General features: G+C 38.0%; 1 protein-coding gene across 13 annotated transcripts in view; it reads right to left on the bottom strand.

Annotated features, from left to right (window-relative positions):
• RNF144B (ring finger protein 144B) overlaps window positions 1-20,061 on the bottom strand; it is a 206,887-nt gene that overhangs the window by 22,751 nt on the left and 164,075 nt on the right. For all 13 annotated transcript variants that reach the window (XM_074398493.1, XM_074398492.1, XM_074398494.1 and 10 more), the window contains one exon: window positions 17,995-18,055. In XM_074398493.1, the coding sequence (XP_074254594.1) occupies window positions 17,995-18,055 (61 nt within the window). The remainder of the gene's footprint in view (window positions 1-17,994; window positions 18,056-20,061) is intronic.

The following is a 20,061-nucleotide window of genomic DNA, read 5'->3' as shown; positions in this document are numbered from 1 at the left end:
GCTGGGATTACAGGCATGAGCCACTGCACCCGGCCCATTTACCCTCTTTTTAAAACTGACATTCATGGAAGTATGATACAAGGGTAAGGATTTCTACTACTGTATTCATCTTCATAATGTATCCAAACCTATCATTTTCAAGGTTGCTAAGCCCTGCCACATTTCTCAAAGTAGGCTCTAATGGAATAGTTCACCATTGTCTTTATGAACAGATGAAAGTGTCCTCTTTTACAACACTTTTATAATGCTTCCCACCTTTGAACATGTAAAACAGGCAAAAATTTCAAATCCCTTCTACAATTATTTGGACACTATCTTGGAAGAGAATTAAACATAAAGAACTGAAACAAATTTTTAAAAAGATATTTTTCCAAAAACACTTTGTTCTTTCAGGCACTGAGAAACAGGTAGTGAGGTTTCTTCCACATTCCCAGGAAATTAAAGAACAAGGAAGAAAAGAATCAAACAGTTTAGGGACCAAACAGTATCTGGTGTGGCTTAGCCAAGAAGTCAAATTACCTGTCAGTTTGGATGTTCTGCTGCCCCAACAATGTGCAAATTAGGGACAATGTGTAAAAGACCCACATGTTCCAAAAACAAAAGGTAGAGACTTTCACAGACCATTGTAATAGCCAGTCATAACACACTGGCTCATTCCATATGACATACAGGAAGGAAGACAGAGTTGGACGAGAGACAGCCATCTACTCAAGTGCTTGCAAATCTTGCTTACTATCTCTTTTTTATTCACTAGCAGACCCCATATTCTTTCCATATACTATGACCCTTTAAGGGAACATACCATGTAAAAAAAAATGATGCTATTTGAGGGGTAGAATACCCCTTTTTTCTCTGAACTCAATTATTTTGCAAAGTTTGATAACATCCTAGTTTTAAACCCCCTAGGGTTCATGATTCCTAGAAATGTACACACAGAAGGCAAACCAATCCAAAGGATGGTGCAAAAAGAAAATAAAGGTATTAAGTAGGAATTTACTTTTTAAAATTAATAATTTTACACATTCAATGTCAAGAAGAAGTCTGTAATGTTCTGGTAAAATATTGTCTCCCCTGATATCGCACCTAGAAACGAAATAATTGGATCTATCTTGTTTTAAGTTTTCATTCAAAAATTGCATCCTTAACTATATGGTCTTATCTAGGAATTCTGGAGGATGGGGGTCAAAAAACAATGAGCCCTTCACACAAATGCAATCACAAGAAGGAAATCCTGTAATTCACAGATGCTCAGATCCCAAAAGAGATGGACCCTCCAAGATCGCGGAAACCTTAAGTCAAGGAAACAGTAGCACACATAGGATCCAAGGTCTTGGTCTTTTATTTCTACACCATTTAATATTTTCTTCCAAACTCTTCGCAAATACTAAGCCCAAAGAAATGAAGGAAAGTGAAAGGCTCCAATATTAAATATCTACTTAGCATCCCTTCTAAATCAGAGGTCTTTTAAAAGTTTGAAAAAGAAGGAAAAGGGGAAGGAAAGTTAAAACACATATTACTGTTAAAATTTGTAGTATCCCTAATGATCACCTTAAGATACAAGATGCAACTTGTTCTCATAGCTCTAATCAATTAAAACTACTTGGCAGAAGTTCTGACTTGTTTCTACCAGCTTATTATTTAATGTATCTGGGGTGTCAAAATGGAAGCACAGGCAGAGGAACAATTATAGGTTTTTATTAATTACTATAAAGAAAGAACCTTATAAGCAGTGCAGCTATGGTGCCGTCCACTGCAAAAGCAAGGTTAGAGTTTGAGCCACAGAAAACAGTGACCTTCTGTATTTTTCACTATTATGACAGCACATAAAGGACCATGCAAAGGCATGCAGAAAAAGAAAAAGGAGGAAAACCTTACAGCTTTCTACACATTTCCTTCATTAGAAGTCCTTATTCCTTAGGAATGGCTTACAGGGTTTAACAAAGACCAATAGTGGAGTTACTAAGAAACAGATTTTGACTCTACCAAAAAGAAAACTGACTACTCTAGCCAACTCTGCAGAGCATCTACTCAGTATCTCTCCCAAACCCCTCGAAACTTCCTTATGAAGAAGGCCTATCACTATAGAATCTGGATATTCTAGAGATATTCTTTCCCACAATTCCATGAACCTAAGGATTGGGTATGTGACATGATTCTAGCCAAAGAGAGGCAAAGGCAGATCCACAAAGGGGCTTCTGGGGCTAGATCTTCACTCTGATATGTGGGAAAGAAAGGCCATTCTGTTGGTCAGCCTTTGGACACAACTGTGTGAGGTTATGATGCTTGGGTCATCATAACAATCTTGAAACTCTGAGGGAAAGCTAAGTTATTCCGAGATGCTATTAGGTTGGTGCAAAAGTAACTGCTGTTTTTGCCACGTTTTTAATGGCAAAACCGGCAATTATTTTGCACCAATGTAATAAATTAACCAAAACCCATGACAGCCTACCTCTGGACTTCTTGTGTGTGAGGTACCGAAATGCCCTTGTTGTTTAAGTCACTTTTAGGCAGGCTTTCTGTTCCTTGCAGCTGAAAGCATCTTAGCTGATATGGCTAAGCTATATGGCTTTCCGGTAATAGCGAGAAAGTACCAGTTCAAACAAAGACTGTTTCTCCTGTGTGGTAGATATTTTATCAAGGAGATTAAAGCATTATATCCAAGATGACTTTTAAAGTCTTTTCCAAATCAATGATTTTATCCTTCTAAATGTAGGGCACGTGGAAATGGGTATGTAAGTAGAAATTTCAAAATGCATCCACATACATTATCCTGTAGAAAACTTAATGTGTACCATATTAAAAATTTATACACCTTTGTAAAAAGTTAACATGCTATGCCAGGTCTATAAGATTTCTATGTAGGTGAGCAGACAAATAATATACATTCATATAGTTGAACGCCATGTAGCTTAAAAAAAAAAAAAGTAAATTGATGTAACAATTTGGAAAAACCTCCAAGATATATTGTTAAGTGTGTCTTTAAAAAAAAAAAAAAAAAAATTGGGGCTGCGTGTGGTGGCTCACACCTGTAATCCCAGCACTTTGGGAGGCCAAGGCAGGCAGATGGCCTGAAATCAGGAGATCAAGACCAGCCTGGCCAACATGGTGAAACCCCATCTCTACCCAAAATACAAAAATTAGCCAGGTGTTGTGGTAGGCACCTGTGATCCCAGCTACTAGGGAGGCTGAGGCAGGATAATCGTTTGAACCAGGGAGGCAGAGGCTGCAGTGAAACAAGAATACTCCACTATACTCCAGCCTGGACAACAGAGCAAGACTCCATTTCAAAAAAAAAGAGAGTGTAAAAAAAAAGACAAAGAGTATAAATGAAACATGCTTATAAAATAAATAAATTATATATCTATATCTATATCTCTCTCTATATATATAGATAGATAGATATATATATCAGCCAGGCACAGTGGCTCACTCCTGTAATCCCAGCACTCTGAGGGGCCAAGGCTGGTGTATCACGTTAGCCCAGGAATTCGAGACCAGCCTGGCCAACAGTGGTGAAACTCAATTCCACAACAACAAAAAAAAGGAGCCAGACATGGTGGTACACACTCATAGTCCCAGCTACTCAGGAGGCTGAGGTAGGAGGATTGCTTGAGTCTGGGAGGCGGACAGTACGGTGAACTCAGATCATGTCACTGCACTCCAGCCTAAGTGACAGAGAGAAACCCTGTCTCAAAATAAAAATATGTACATACAGAAATATACTTTTAACATTTGCAGAAGAACATTAAAAAAACATAACAGTTACTGTTGAGTAAGGGCAGGTGGTAGGGGAAGAGGCAAAGATTTGCTTCATCACTAAACTTGAATTTTTAAAAAAATAAGTTATAAGTACTACTTTCATAATTTTTAAAAATTGGTTTTAAAAAGCTACTTTTGATCTGGCATAAGTACAAACAGACAAAGCAATTCTAAAACTAAGCTGACCCCTGGAAAATCATTTGCTGTTTATAATACTGAAATACATTCAAATTTCCCCTTTGTTTCACATTCTTCCCCATATAGACCATTCTCATCCTATGCTTTTCCTTTCCCCTAAAAATTCCCTCTCTTCTTTACCAAGTCATAACCTAACCATTCTTACGGGAACTATCTCCTGTTGTGCATATGCCTTAATCTGAGGGAAATGGGGCATAGAATCGGCATCTTGTTAATTGCTGCTCTCTATTCATTTCACGGAGATGGCCTTTCTGACTGTAGGCAAGGCTGTTTCTTATTCTGTTTGTGTGCTCCAACTAACCTGACATGTGAGGGGATGCCTACCTATCGATTCAAGGCAGTAATTTCTGGGTTTTTCAAAAGCATATTCATGTATTTCTATGCCAACAATTGACTTACAATGCATATACTAATATCATCTTGAATTACCTTGTATTGGAGTTTTCCAATTCAGATCTAGTACTCTCATCGAGAAATGTGCACAGCATATTAAAATCATCCAATATCAGTCCTGGTGTTGTAGTGCTGGTGTTGTATGTTATGATTTCTATTACACCATAGATCTCCACCCACCTCCATTAGGGTTCTCAAATTTGGAAAGTCATCGATTTGGCAAGACTTGGAACTTTCCATATAGCGCTTAAACATTAAACCTCATAGGCTGGGCATGGTGGCTCACACCTGTAATTCCAGCACTTTGGGAGGCCAAGGTGGGTGGATCACGAGGTCAGGAGTTCAAGACCAGCCTGGCCAAGATGGTGAAATCCGTCTCTATTAAAAATACAAAAAATTAGCTGGGCATGGTGGTGTGCGCCTGTAGTCCCAGCTACACGGGAGGCTGAGGCAGAGAACTGCTTGTATCTGGGAGGCGGAGGTTGCAGTGGGCTGAGAACGCACCAATTCACTCCAGCCTGGGTGACAGAGTAAGACTCCATCTCAAAAAAAAAAAAAAAAAAAAAAAAAATTAAACCTCCTTTATTAAGAGTCACATATAAGGGTAACAATGAAAAACAATTTTAACATTAAAACAAATAATAACTATCCCTTCTATAATTCTATTCTCTCTGTGTAACTTTTATTTTACTTCCTATCGCAGCTTAGTCTTGGATGAGCAATTCACATTCACTGACTCTCATTCCTATCCACTCAAATCCTTCTTAAATATCTGAAATAAACTTTTGCTCTAAACACATTAATAAATTGCTCTCTAAAAATTACAAGCGACATCCCTCTACAGTCACATTCAGCAAATGTTTCCGGATCCATCTCTGACTCCGGACTCTTCTCGTCATTCTGTCTTCTATGTGTAAAGCCCTGCCCTCTCTTTTCTCCTCATGCCCCTCTTTTCTCCTTTATCATCAACACTGCTTTCTTTCTCCCACCCATGGATGGTACCCAGGCCTCACTCCTGGGTTTCTTTCACATTTTATTTATAGAACTCATAACTAAGCCTCAACTTCAATTAAATTTGGATTATTCCAAATGACTTCTCCAGGTATGACCTCTTGTGATTATAAGACTGAAAATTAGATGCATGTCTATGATTCATTGTTTATTCAACAAATGACTGGTTTCAGATACTTGTTAGAGATTCTGGGCACATGAACATGAAAAATAGAGGCTTTCTTCCTCAGAAACCTCACAGAATGAAAGGGAAATAGATGTTTAAAACAAATACAATGTCAAAAAAAGAAAAAAAAAAAAAAAGAGAAACCAAGCAATGCAAATAAATGACAGTACATTCCACAAGATAACAAAAATAAAATTATTAACAATTACTAATAAGCATCTCTTAGGGGTAGAGGAAAGAAATATTTAAGTTATATATGGAAAGTTTGTTATGAGTTTTTATCCAAATATCCAAATGTAGTTTCCCCTTTAGTCAACTCTAAAAATCAGGGGGTAAAACTAGTCTCTCCAATTCACAAAACAAAGCAGAAACACAAGCTGAGACAAAATACAGATTGCATTACAAAGAGATAAAGCACATACAAACAGATCTTTTTAAAAAATCCCTGAGGAAACAAATTTGCAGGCAGCCTTTGAATACTGTAAAAGAGAGGAGTCTTTTTCTGGACACTAGAATTAAGATTCCATCCTTAAAGAAAGCACTGAACAAGGGCACTGGCATTCACATCCCGAAGTGGGCTCTTGCCAGCTCACAAGAACCAACCGCATCTCTTTCAACTCCAAGTTCAGTGACATTACCTTAGTAGCTTAAAATTAGCCATGGTGGAAGTTAAGTAAGTAAGTATGTATGTATTTATTTATTTATTTAGAGACCGGGTCTCTCCATGTTGGTCAGACTGGTCTCAAACTCCTGACCTCAGATGATCTGCCCACCTTGGCCTCCCAAAGTGCTAGGATTACAGGCGTGAGCCACCACGCCTGGCTGAAGTATTAATGTTTATATCTTAGAAACTTGGCAGGGTATGGTGGTTCATAACTCTAATCCCAGCACTTTGGGAGGCCGAGGTAGGTGGTTCACCTGAGGTCAGAAGTTGGAGACCAGCCTGGCCAATATGATGAAACACCTTCCTTACTAAAAAACACAAAATTAACCAGGTGTGGAGGCACACATCTGTAATCCCAGCTACTCAGGAGGCTGTGGCAGGAGAATCACTTGAACCCAGGAGGTGGAGGTTGCAGTGAGCTGAGATCTTGCCACTGTACTCCAGCCTGGGCCACAGAGCAAGACTCTGTCTCAATAAATAAATAAAATAAACAAACTGGTAAGCACTACAAGTCAGAGTTGTTCCCCTCATCCTGCCAAAGACTGTTTACCAATACCTCATTAAACAAAGGCCATCCAAGTAATGAGTTGGAAGCAAACATACCAATATATTAATATGAAACCTGCATCCAGCACAGACAAGTCTGGGATAGTAAAGTGCATAATTTGCACAGCACACGAAAAGGAGAAACCAAAACTGGAACAGTGACAGCTGACTTCCAGTCAAACAGCTACATGCAGACCATTTATAGAAATTCATGAATGGCATTTTTGGATAAGAAAAGGGAAATTGATACCTCTGTGCCTGAAGACACAAAGAATACTTATGCAATTTGTTTTGCCATCTACCTTCTTCATTTTTGATTCGTGGTAAAGACCTCTGAGCTCAAAGTACACTTTTTGCTCTTTGAACTAGGTAACTACTAACTTGGGATTGCTAGAGATTATTGTACAACATTGTGACTATACTTAATATATTGCATTCTTAAAAAATGCTAAGTAGATATAAAACGTTTCATCACAAAAACAATGACTATATGATAGATAATGTGCATCTTAATTTAGTTATTTCCACAACGTATATATACTTCAAAACATGTAGATAGTAAACACATACAATTTTACCTGTCAATTTTTAAAAATTGATAAAATACAAGAACAAGTAAGATAAGCTCTTTGTTTTAGTAAATAAACATGCAATACAAATGAATAGAGCTAAAAATATTAAGGGTAAAGCAAACTTCAGTTGATTTTTGGATAAAGGTATTTTAATTATTTACTTTTGTATATTTCCTAGATTTATCTCTTGACTAGGGATTATTGGTTTTTGTGAAATAAAAAGTTTAAAACTTTTATAATTTTTAAAGAAAGAATTGCTAGAGATAAAGCCTTTGAGGTTATTACGTTTGTGAGAACCAGATGACTGAACCAATTCTAAGTTTTGCTTTTGAGAGTTACTGACAGATGCAAGTTTTTGAAAATTGCATTTAAACCTATAGATTAGAACCATGAATAAGTAACCAATCTACAAACAGTCTTGATCTCAAAGATTTCCAAATTTTATCCAAATAATGCAAATATAGAGATTCTCACATGTAATAAAGCAGTTAAATTTTACAAAGGCAGAAAAACAACCCAGAATGGAAGTAGTCTTTAATTTTCACTGAACCCAGCTAGGGTTATCATAGTATAGGAGAAAGTACGGTTCTATTCACTAGAGAAACCGTCTAACCCAAGACTTCTTCCTTCCCTGTAAAATAGAGATGTTCAAGATTGAACAGACACTGTAAACAAGACACACACAGTTCCTCACATGAAGCAGGTTCTACACAAGAATTAGTGAAATTTCTCCCAATCCTCAATGGGGATTGAGACATCAGTTTAATGGGTTGCGACCAGCATAAAATGAAATAGATTATAAAATAGAGATCATTAGGAAAGAAAATAGAGTTCATCTTACATTAGTTTCGTGAAACTTGTTTCTATCTAGGGGTGGGTGGGTGGGTGTGTGTGTGTGTGTGCGCACGCGCACACACACACATTGCCTTTCCAAGTAAAATGCATTTATTATTCCAGGTCCCAGTTCTATACCTTGAAAAACAGTGACTTACACAAAGTTAGTGCTCTATAAACATCTGCTGGATTTATGAACATATGCAACCTGTGAGGTATTTTGTAAACTTCATGTTCAAAATTGCTAGGTTCACTATACTTTCCTATTATACAAATCTCCTCCTTTTGCTTCAAATCTGCATTACCTCTTTCCTCTTCTCACTCTCAGCTGCTGACCTGCCTTATTGCACAAGCAATTAGAAGAGAACTCATGCACACCAAATCTACTAGCCTACCTGCATCCGTGTCTATAAACTCTCCACCTTCTTTCCTAATAAAGATGAGCTAAACCTACCCCCTAGTGAATCTGATCCCTCCATCTGGCACTGAAATCCGTTGCCCTCACACTCTCAATGATTTTGCTTCTGCCGTTAACTCCCTCCTCCCTTTCCTGTATCATTCCTTTCTGCTGGATGAGTTCCTGTCAAGGAAAAAAAAAATCCTTGTAAGAGATAATATATTCACTGCACCCATTTTTCTTTTCATAGTACCTGAACCGTCTCCAAGCTGGTACTTCTCTGTCATTCCACTAAAACTCCACTTGTCAAAATCACCAAAGACCTCTATTATCAACTCCTAGACCATATCTCTCCTAATTTGTCAGTAGTTTCTGACTCAGTGGACACTCTCTCGTCTTTAAACACTGTCTTCATGCAGCTTCTGCATTCATATTTCCGGCCATCCTTCGTCAGTCTCCCTTGCCAGATCTACCTGTTCTTCCCCACCTCTCAAACCTATAGTGTCCCAGGTCTTGGTCCTGAGACTGCTTTTTTATTTATGTTCAATTCTTAGATGAGCTCATTCAATGTCACAGCTTTAAATGTGACCTCTATGTTGATGATTCCAAAGTCTATACTACTGATCCTGACTCATACAATCCAGACGTGCCTCTTCTAGGAAATCCTGACAGGTCCACCTTCAAAAGAGACTGGAAATCTGGGGATTTTCAATGCTTCTGCTTTCAGCATATCATCTACGGTACCATCTTGGATTTGATCATTACCACAGCCTCCTAATCAATCTCTCTGCTGCCATGTCATTCCACTACGATCCATTCTTTCTGTCGCAGCCAGAATATCTTCTAAAGTGGAAATTATATCATGACATTCCCCTGATCCAAACACCCCAATGGCTTCTCATCACACTGAGACATCATTATCATCGTCTATGGGATCAGGCCCTTGACTACCACTTCCAAATTACCTCCTGTGACTCTCCCTTCTGCTCACTGAGCTCCAACACAAGGTCTCCTTGCTGTTTCTCAAACAGAAACCAGGCTTGTTCTTGCCTCAGGGGCTTTGTACGTACCTTTAACTCTGCCTGAGTTGAGGCTCTTCCTATGGCTTGCTCACATCAGATCAAGTCCTTCTTCAGCTATGACCTCATCAAAGAGGTCTTCCATGAAAATCTATCCAAAATAGCCACCCCCACCTATCCCTTTCCCCTTACCCTTCTTTATATAAATGGTATACCCCACCATCTAACATTACTTATTTATTATCTAACCTCCAACATACGAACACACACATATGCAGTATTCTTTAGGGCATGGATTTTGTCCTGGATATCACTGTATTCCTCATTAGCTAGGAAAGGATTTCTCAACAGCAGCACTATTGACATTTGGATTGGATAGTTTACTGTCATGGAGACATCCTCACATATTTGTTGAGCATACACACACACACACACACACACACACACACCCCAAAACAGAACCAACAAAACTTTAATGAATTATGCATTAGATGTTTAGCAGCATCCCTGGCCTCTGCCCACTAGATGCCAGTAGCTTCCCACCCCCAAGTCATGATGATCAAAAATGTCTCTGGATGTCAGCAAATGTTGTATTTGTGGAAATAAATGGAATTACATGACAGAAATATAAGACACAGCATCAGTAAATCAATTTCCCATGATAATAAAAAAGATAATGGTAGCACATAAAGCCAAGTTCTAGATTGTTCAGCCCTACAGTAAGATATTTCCAGAGAACAGCAATAACAACCCAGAGAGATATTTGCAACAGTGTACTTTTGGAGACGTGCTTCCCCCAGAGAAACAGGGATCCAGACATAGAAGTCTGGCAGATTCCACTGAAAATATATCTGAGCACAGCATGGCATCTAACACTTCAGAATGTCCTTCAGCTCAGCTCCTAGAAGACCAGATACAATGAAAAGCCAATGGAAGGTAAAAGAGCTGGGCTTTTTAAAGGAAATGTATTATAATTCCAGTGTCCCATTAAGAGAATAGTTTTGCTTTATATACCTTATGTAACAGGGTATACAAGTGGCCTAGAGGCCAGGTTAGTAGAAATAGAAAAAATGTTGAAGAGTCATCGGACATCAGCAGCCCTGGCATCTAACAGGACTACACAGAACCCACACTGAAAACGAACAAGTTGGTAGACACCAGCTAGAAGTCAGATTGCTATCAGATGAGAGAGCTGTTCTTCTCCTCATTCTCTTCTCACACCAATGATCCGTAAGGACTTTGAGACAAAGTGAAGCCCCCACAGGAATCTCAGCATATTGTTTTCAATACTTTTTGTTACAGTTTTTTTTTTTTTTTTTTTTTTGAGACAGAGTCTCACTCTGTTACCCAGGCTGGATTTCAGCTCACTGCAATCTCCACCTCCCCAGTTCAAGCAATTCTCCTACCTCAGCCTCTTGAGTACCTGAGATTACAGGCACCCACCACCACACCCAGCTAATTTTGTATGTTTAGGAGAGATGGGGTTTCACCATGTTGGTCAGGCTGGTCTCAAAGTCCTGACCTCATGATCTGCCCGCCTCAGCCTCCCAAAGTGCTGGGATTACAGGTGTGAGCCACGGCACCTGGCCTTCCACACTTTTTATTACTTTTATTGTAAATTTAATTCTACCTCCTGGCTTTTGGTCTAGGAAACAGTTAAAATATAGATATACAAAATGCACAATGATCCAAGAAGTTTAAGGTCCAGTTGCTCCCCTTCAAATTTCTATTTCAACAATGGAAGAAAGTTAATGGATGCCTAATCAACTAATTTCTTCTCTATCAGCAGTGATGAAAACAACATGAAGCTTTGAGATGGGAAAAAGTTCAGAAATCTAGAAAAAGAGAAACCAGGGACCTGTAAGTCAGCCCCTAAATAATGTTGCCCTCAAAATTGTATATTCCTATAAACATGATTTAGAAGTGATTAACTCTGACATATTTACATCAGAGATAGACAAATTCAAAGACTTGCAATTTACTTACAAAAAGTAGAATTCAAAGAACTGCAATTTGCTTACAAAAAGTAGAATTGATTACTGAAGCAAACTTCCACAGCTATTCGATCATAAGACTCTGCATGTTCATGTAAATTATGCAAGGCAGGAAATGCTATTTAAAACTACTTTATACTTCTGTATTCTATTACTGGGAAACAAACATTCTGGGAAGTTAAAATTGCCATGAGACCTAAAGACCACATCTGACCTTAATGATTGCTTTCGGTTTTCAAAATCTCCATCTAAAACCCTTGGTTTTCCTACCTGGCACCAGCAGCATTACACAGGCTGAGTTTGCTTTTGATTCTGTTGTATATTCTCTCTTCTAGCAGGAGTGGTTTTTCTGCCATTATCCATTATTGTGCCAAAAACAGACATCACATGAACTTTTATTATTGTAGGAAACACCACGCATTTGAGCTAATTTAATTATCAGCTGTAATAAGTAAAAGCGTTTTCGTAGACTAATGAAGGATGGGAGGTATTAAAAAAAAAATCTAACTGAGCAGACAGTAAAGTACTTAAGCATCACAGAGTCTAAAAAGAGGGAAAAAACACTAAAAGAAACCACATAACTAGATAGGGAGTTCTGATGGAATAAAACCTTTATGATCAGATACAAAGCTGGGTGGAAGCATTTCACCAAGGACAAATAAAAGAGCAAGGTAAAACTAGAGTAGCATCATAAATGTGAACACACAGAATGAAAGAAGCCCTGCGGAGAATGTGGAGAACAAAAGGGCTTTCAAATAAAGATGGAATCACAACTTGAGGAAGCATTGGAATGGTACCTGGCAAAGAATAGACTGACACGCAATACACAAATAAGCACATACTGAATACAGGAGTGAAGCCAGTAATATGAACAGACATCAACAGAAAGACAAATTTCTACTTCATTTTTTTTAAATGAAGGAGAACAATATGACACAACCCATCTGTAAGGCTTCTTAACTGCTATATGATAGTATAAATATTCAAGAACAGACACATCGACCTAGCAAGGAACTGAAGCAACTTGCAGTTATAGAAAGTAAAACAGGATCACAAAAAAAGGAAAAGTGCTTAAGAACTTGAGATGGACCATCTTAACCCAATTTTTTTAAAAAACTATTTTTGAAAAAGTAGACTCTGGAAACAAGAGGCAAGCAAAATTCCAGCATTAATCATCAGGCGTGTACTTTGAGAACCACTATAAAGCAAAGTAGTGATCATTAATCCATGCCAAACTTAGCATTCCCTTTTCCTTGTTAATATCGGAAAACTGATGCAGAAAGAAAAAGCCAGAAACATAGTGGCAGCCAGAGGAAAAGACAGATGGGTGGAGAGTAGATAGAATAACCAACCAATATCAAATAGTGTTTCTTTGCTTTGTGTAAGCAGGAGGATGATTTTTGTGCCATCCTATTCAAAATATTTTGCGTCAGATGAAGACAAAGACATAAAAGACAAGCTAATCAAATACGTCACACAAAACAGAGGACAATTCACACACTGAACAACAAGCTAAAGACTAAAAACTTGGCAGGCAATCAGAATTGGAAAAAAACGAAGGATGATTTTTTATAACTAAGAAATAGTTCTGCATCTACTCTGATTCTACATTTTTCCAGAGCAGGAGCAATCTCTACAATTCTGTCTCACAGTCCAGCCAATGAGATTTTCTTTCAGCCAGTTGGCTATGTAACTCATTAACAATATTAGTGGGTATTTAATGCACCCGAAGGTCCCCTTGTAAATAGTTTCACATCAAATATACACTCACAACATAGATCTCAAAGTCACCTAGCTGATAAAGGTTTTGAGTTTGAAGTAGATAAGAAGTCTATTTTACACAATTTAGATCAAGTTTAGACAGAATTAGATAAAGTTTATCCCAATCATATAAATTCCATTACGTGGCACTTCATTAACTTAAGTTTACTCTTACTTGAAATGTCCATTTTCCAATAATAACTATAATGGATGGTAATGAAGAATTACGTGATTACAAATTGCCTTCCAAAATCACCTGAGGCTGGGCACAATGGCTCATACCTGTAATCCCAGCACTTTTGGATGCCAAGACTGGTGGATCACCTGAGGTCAGGAGCTCAAGATCTGCCTGACCAACATGGTGAAGCCCTGTCTACACTAAAATACGAGGTTAGCCAGGTGTGGTGATGGGTGCCTGTAGTCCCAGCTACTCAGGAGGCTGAGGCAGGAGAATCGCTTGAACCCAGGAGGTGGAGGCTGCAGTGAGCCGAGATCATGCCACTGCACTCCAGCCTGGGCAACAGAGCGAGACTCCATCACAAAACAAACAAGAAAACAAAATCACCTAAGAGGAAATTGTCTCTGGGCCTCAGTTTCCTTTTTCATAAAATGAGGGGGTTAAATCAAAAGGTCACTAAATTGAATATACTATAATACTTTATGGCAGTAAGATGTCTAATTAAATTTATATTTAAATTATAGGCTTTTACAATTTGGCAGTTCCTCAAAAACTAAATGGAAAATTACCATATGACCCGGTAATCCCACTTCTAGTTACTTTACCCAGAAAGATTGAAGGCAGAAACTCAAACAGACAGTTATACCCCAGTGTTCACAGCATCACTACTTACAGTAGCCAAAAGGTGGAAACAAATGATATGTTCACCAACAGATGAATAAGCAAAATGAGGTAAAAACACATAGTGGCATATTATTCAGCCTTAAAAAATGAAGTTCTCATACTTGCTATAACAGGAAAGGAACTGTGAAACACATTTATTAAGTAACATAGGACAAATACAAAAGTATAATGTCACTTATATGAAATATCTAGGATAACCAAATAAGAGAACGTAGATTAGAGGTTACTAGGGGTTGCAGGGAGGAGGAATAAGAACTTACTGGCTAACAGCTACAGAATTTGGGGTAATGAAAGAGCTTTAGAAGCAGACAGTGGTGATGGCTGCACAACTGTATGAATGGAATTAATATCACTGAATTGTACATCTAAAATGGTTTAAAAGGCAACTTTTATGTTATATATACATTTAATAACAGAAAGAAAATTATAGAATCTTGACATTTGTACAGATGAGGAAGGTTAGCCACAGTCCATGTGGTCCTACACAAGTCTCAATCTCCCATTTTCAGTTTCTTCATCTATAAAATAAGAGTAACAAAATGAATTGTCAATGCATGGGATCCATAGTGGGGCATCTGCCTAGGACTCGTGAGAAAAAGATAAATTCCACATACGAATAAAACCATTTGATCGATTTGTAACAGAGCAAAGGAGAAATATGTACCATCTCCTGAAAAAGACTGGCTCAGAGGCCTGCCCAACTTCATTGTGGCCAGACTGAACATATTATCACATGTAATGAAGGATTAAGCCATTCACAAGTAGGTTTGAATACTACTGAAAATTCGAAAAGCCAACCACTATCTAGGGAACGAGTGAAAATCATGACCAATGATTTTTCACATCTACCTTGCCCCACATAAAGATGGATGTTGCCAACTGACTTCAAGTGTGTTAATCTCACTGACAACAAGACAATCAATAATATCTATTTCAGTACGATGATATTTCCTGAAGAACAGTATGATTATCTCATTGGGAAAAAAATATACAGGAGAAGAACATTGAGAATACTTTAAAGGTGCTACTTTCACGTTATTTTTATTGCCAACTACTGTTAAAATTTTGAACAATGAGACACAGGAAGCACTCACAGGAAAAGCTTTACAAGTATTAATTGACATAATACTCATCACAACCTTATGGTATAGAGACGGTTGTTATCCCCACTTGACAAATGAGAAAATTCAGATGCAGAAATATTAAGGACCTTGCCATGGTCACACAGCCTACCAGTGGTGGGGCCCACAATTGTACTCAGGCTAGTAGCTAACATTTTAAAATAAACCAAAACTTCATATTCATCAGTGAGAAACAACCCACAGAAAGTTGCCATTCTTGGTAATATTAGAATATTCTAATTACAAAAAAGACATTTACACTAACCAGTAAGTTACCTAAAATGCAAACAATTAGGAATAAGGCCTGCTGCTGACATATGGGGCAGTGGAGTTAGCTGGGGAGGAAACGGGCAGTCATGGGAGAGGAGAAGTGCTGATGGAGACATGAGAATACTGTAAATAGACTCAGCGCCAGGGACTGAGTAGGACTGATGTGGTTGACAGGTCACATCCCACCATTTAAGCAGCAGCCTGAAGATCCAACCTAACTCTTTAGGCTTTCTCCAGGTAAACGCCCTCAAAAATCATGGTACTTGCTACCAGCCAGTCGTCCACAGGGTGAATACTGGCAATGTCCCTGTTCTAATTATAATTGATTTTTATAGCAGAGGATATTGGGATAAAGTGGGGAAACGGCAGGGCAGATGGTTGATGCTCTTATCTTTAGCTATCACATCTGGTGTTATAATGCTCAATCTAATCAGCCCATGTGGATGGATTAGAGAGAGTCAATATGAACGACCCCCATCATTAACTTTTCACAGGACAGAAGCATCAGATTACATCATCATCCATTAAACCTAAAATCCGTCTAACTCCCTGGTTCTGATTCCATGTTCAACATTATAACTTATTATTTCCTATTTCCCATCTGGACATAGAGCAAATATGTACCCACTATTTGGAATTCAAACAACATAATCCATGATTTTTTTTTTTTTTTTTTGAGACAGAGTCTTGCTCTGTTGCCAGGCCGGAGTCCAGTGGATCCTCGGCTCACCGCAACCTCTGCCACCTAGGTTCAAGCAATTCTCTGCCTCAGCCTCTAGAGTAGCTGGGATTACAGGCACATGCCACCACACCCGACTAATTTTTGTATTTTTAGTAGAGATGAGGTTTCACCATCTTGGCCAGGCTGGACTTGAACTCCTGGCCTTGTGAGTCTCACCTACCTCAACCTCCCAAAGTGCTGGGATTACAGGCATGAGCCACTGCACCTGGCCCCAAGAGATTTTTTGTGTGTTTTTGGGTAAATTTAGTTTAATATATCAGCCTTACGAGTTTAGTTACGTGATCCACCCATGAGATGAATCTGGTTTTGGCTGTTGGATTTTTTAAAAAGTCAGTGTTCTTCTCCTATAAGACCAAACCAGATCTAGGTCTAAGGTTGTGATTAATAACCTATGAATCCCCAACAAGCCCTACTCTGCCCCTCTTTATGCTCTGCATGTTTTTTTCTTTTTTCCTCTAAGCATTATTTTTCAGGGTAGTTGTAAAAATTAAACGAGATAAAGATAGTTGTGCTAACCAAACTTATTGGCAGATGACATATAAACATTCATGCACCCCCACCCTCACCTCTAGACTTTATTAATCCATATTTAAAAGTCAGCAATCAGAAAACTTTATGTTCATGCTAGATTCACATTTAACATACTCGATGAGGCTATACCAGTCCAATGAGTTCTGGGAGAAACGATATTTTTCCTACTCCTGAGATAATAAGAAATAGACCATTTACCTCAAAAATTGATTAGGGTATGACAAGAGGAAAAGGGCTGTGAAAAAAGACCTGTCAACAGCCAAATGAAGTAAAAATGTAATACTTATAACTAAATAGAAAAGCCATACGAGGGCTGGGCGCAGTGTCTCACACCTGTAGTCCCAGCACTTTGGGAAGCCGAGGCGGGCAGATCACGAGGTCAGGAGATCGAGACCATCCTGGCCAACATGGTGAAACCCCGTCTGTACTAAAAATACAAAAACTAGCCTGGCTTGGTGGTATGCACCTACAGTCCCAGCTACTCAGAAGGCTGAGGCAGGAGAATTGCTTGAACCAGAGAGTCGGAGGTTGCAGTAAGCCAAGATCATGCCACTGCGCTCCAGCCCGGTAACAGAGCGAGACTCTGTCTAAAATAAAACAAAACAAACAAAAAACCTATATAAGTTACCCAAAGTCCAAAGTCAGACAGAAAATCAGCCCAATATATTGTAAAATGCACAAGAATGATACCTATCCACACTGATTTACTACCATGTTTACAAAAGTAATATCAAAAAAAAAAAATGTGCTGCGTATTTTGAGAAGCAGTAAAAATGTTTGGGATGGTTAATGTTTCAAAGTGATCGTCAAGAGTTGAAAATTGGGGTTAAAACCCATTTTTAGAGTCACTTTCTTTTCTATTACTGTGATTATAAAGCCATCCAAATTTTGCAAAACCTTTCTTACATGAGCCAAATTCAAAATACAAAATAAACAACCTAAGGAAAGTTAGGTTTCCTGCTAGTCTGCATTTTTTTCTGGTGGTAGCTGAGAGGATTGAAATTTTATGTTGCAATTACAGTATTCTCCTTTTGGGGTTCCCTTGTGGCTTTGTTGACAGCCCACAGCTGCCTTAATCTCCCATGGGGGTTAGTGTAAAAATGACACATGTAAAACCACAATCACCATCAGGAAAAAAAAAGAAGAGTTCATACCTCTTTCAAATTTTAAGCGCTGATAAAGCTGAAACTGGTCCACCGGAACCAAACAGGCAATCTGAAACCAGAAACATAAAAGGTTGAGACTTCTGTCATCAGAGGGCCCTCAGTTACCAGACTTTTGTGATTTCTCTTTTTGGCTTTGCTTATTATACTTTCTCTACACCAACTGTTTGCAAACCTCTTTTCCTCTACACTGTTCATGCAGTCAAACACATGCAACAGTTTTCAAGTCATCCTCACTCCTCCACCATTGCTGGGAATCACTGCTCCAGGGAGCAGTTACAAAACTCATTAATTACCTTGTATTCTTCAGTCAGTGGCTATCAAGACCAGACAACAAAATTTTATTACATGAACTTCTAAAAATTATTCATGTTCATATCTTAAAGATGCTTCTTTTCTCTATATCTTCATTTAAGAATTTTTTTAAAATTACAGTTCTAGCTTTGGAATCCTTAAACACTAAAGTCAGTTAGACAGCATCTCTGGAATTACGCAAATGTCATTCATTGCCTAGGAAAGAGTACCTTTTAAACAATATAAAAATCATTTCTTCTGACAAGAGTCACTTCCTGGAATTACCGAACACTGACGTCCCAGACCCTAGCAGAAAAAGAAATGCCTTAAATACTTCTTGCAACTAGACTCCTATTTCCATTTCAGATAGCAACTAAGCCAAATAGTTATTAGTAAACAACAGCAATTCATACTTAACTGAATGACATTTCAAATTAATCATTTTTAAAGGCAGATGCAGGAAAAGCTAATTGCTCTTAAACTGGAATTCTAAAACTGTTAATTCCATTGACGTCAAATATAAATATATGGACATAGCTTAAAGATTCATAAAGGAGAAAATCAAAGGATTTAATATTAGCCTTCCAGACATCCAGTAAGTTGATACAGGACACAGTTTTAACCCTGACAATTCAACTCTAAACTATCACCCTTTTTGGCATAAAATACACCTACATTGATGTTCTTGCAACTAAGGGTATCTGCTTTGAGAAAACTGGAGTAAGAAAATGATGCAGTTAAAATTGTATTTAACAAATATTACACCTTTTATAATGCATTCAAAATCAATCATCTCCCTTATAAATAATCTCAAGTTGTTTATTTTGCAAATGAATCTAAGTTAGCTAAAATGTATAAAGGACCATAAAACAAGTTTGGTCTTCCTCATTCCAAATAAAGTATGGTAAAACATAACTAATTATAAAAACTTTTTTATCCAAATTTATTTCTCCAGTTGGGGAGAAAATGTTGCATTTTCTTGTGGTACTTTAAATTATAGCTCCTTAGCAATCTTAACAAAAAAAATTACACTCAATATCATGTTATATATATTTTACCACAGTTCTTTCAACAGTGTGGTTGGACTTTTATTACACTGAAAGCCAGCTTTATTCATCTGTTATAATACTACCCAGACATCTTTCCTGAAAGAAAAAAAATGTCTCAAATAAAATTCAGAGTTGATATAAGTGGGAGTTGAACAACGAGAACACAGGACACAGGGGAACATCACACATAGGGCCTGTCGGGGGGTAGGGATCCAGGGGAGGGACAGCATTAGGAGAAATACCTAATGTAGATGATGGGTTGATGGGTGAAGCAAAGCACCATGGCACATGTATACCTATGTAACAAATGTGTATGTTCTACACATGTACCCCACAACTTAAAATATAATAAAAAACATTCAGAGCTGGAGACAGTAGGTACAGGCAAATGAAGCAACTGGAGGCACTAATAAACCAAAGTTCAGTTCCTGACTTTGTTGCTAATTCTTTATGAGTGGAGAACAAACAAATGGTACATCAACTTATGGACCAACATGACTTGGGATGATACCATCTGGGTCCAAGAGACCTCAGCAATATTCTGTCAATCTTTTGTTAACCACTCACCCTCTTTGATTCTAGAAGACAGTCCTGTACCCCACTCACTCCCATCTAAAATAGTTTGTGGACAGATAATCTTCTTTTAAATCCTTTAAATTCAACCCCTAAAAATTCTGATTTTTTTTTCAATGAGAAGTTTATATAAAAGTCAAAT

The sequence above is a fragment of the Saimiri boliviensis genome, chromosome 4 (assembly GCF_048565385.1).
Source record: "Saimiri boliviensis isolate mSaiBol1 chromosome 4, mSaiBol1.pri, whole genome shotgun sequence".
In the NCBI taxonomy this organism is placed as follows: domain Eukaryota; kingdom Metazoa; phylum Chordata; class Mammalia; order Primates; family Cebidae; genus Saimiri; species Saimiri boliviensis.
This window is presented reverse-complemented; position numbering and strand designations above follow the sequence as displayed.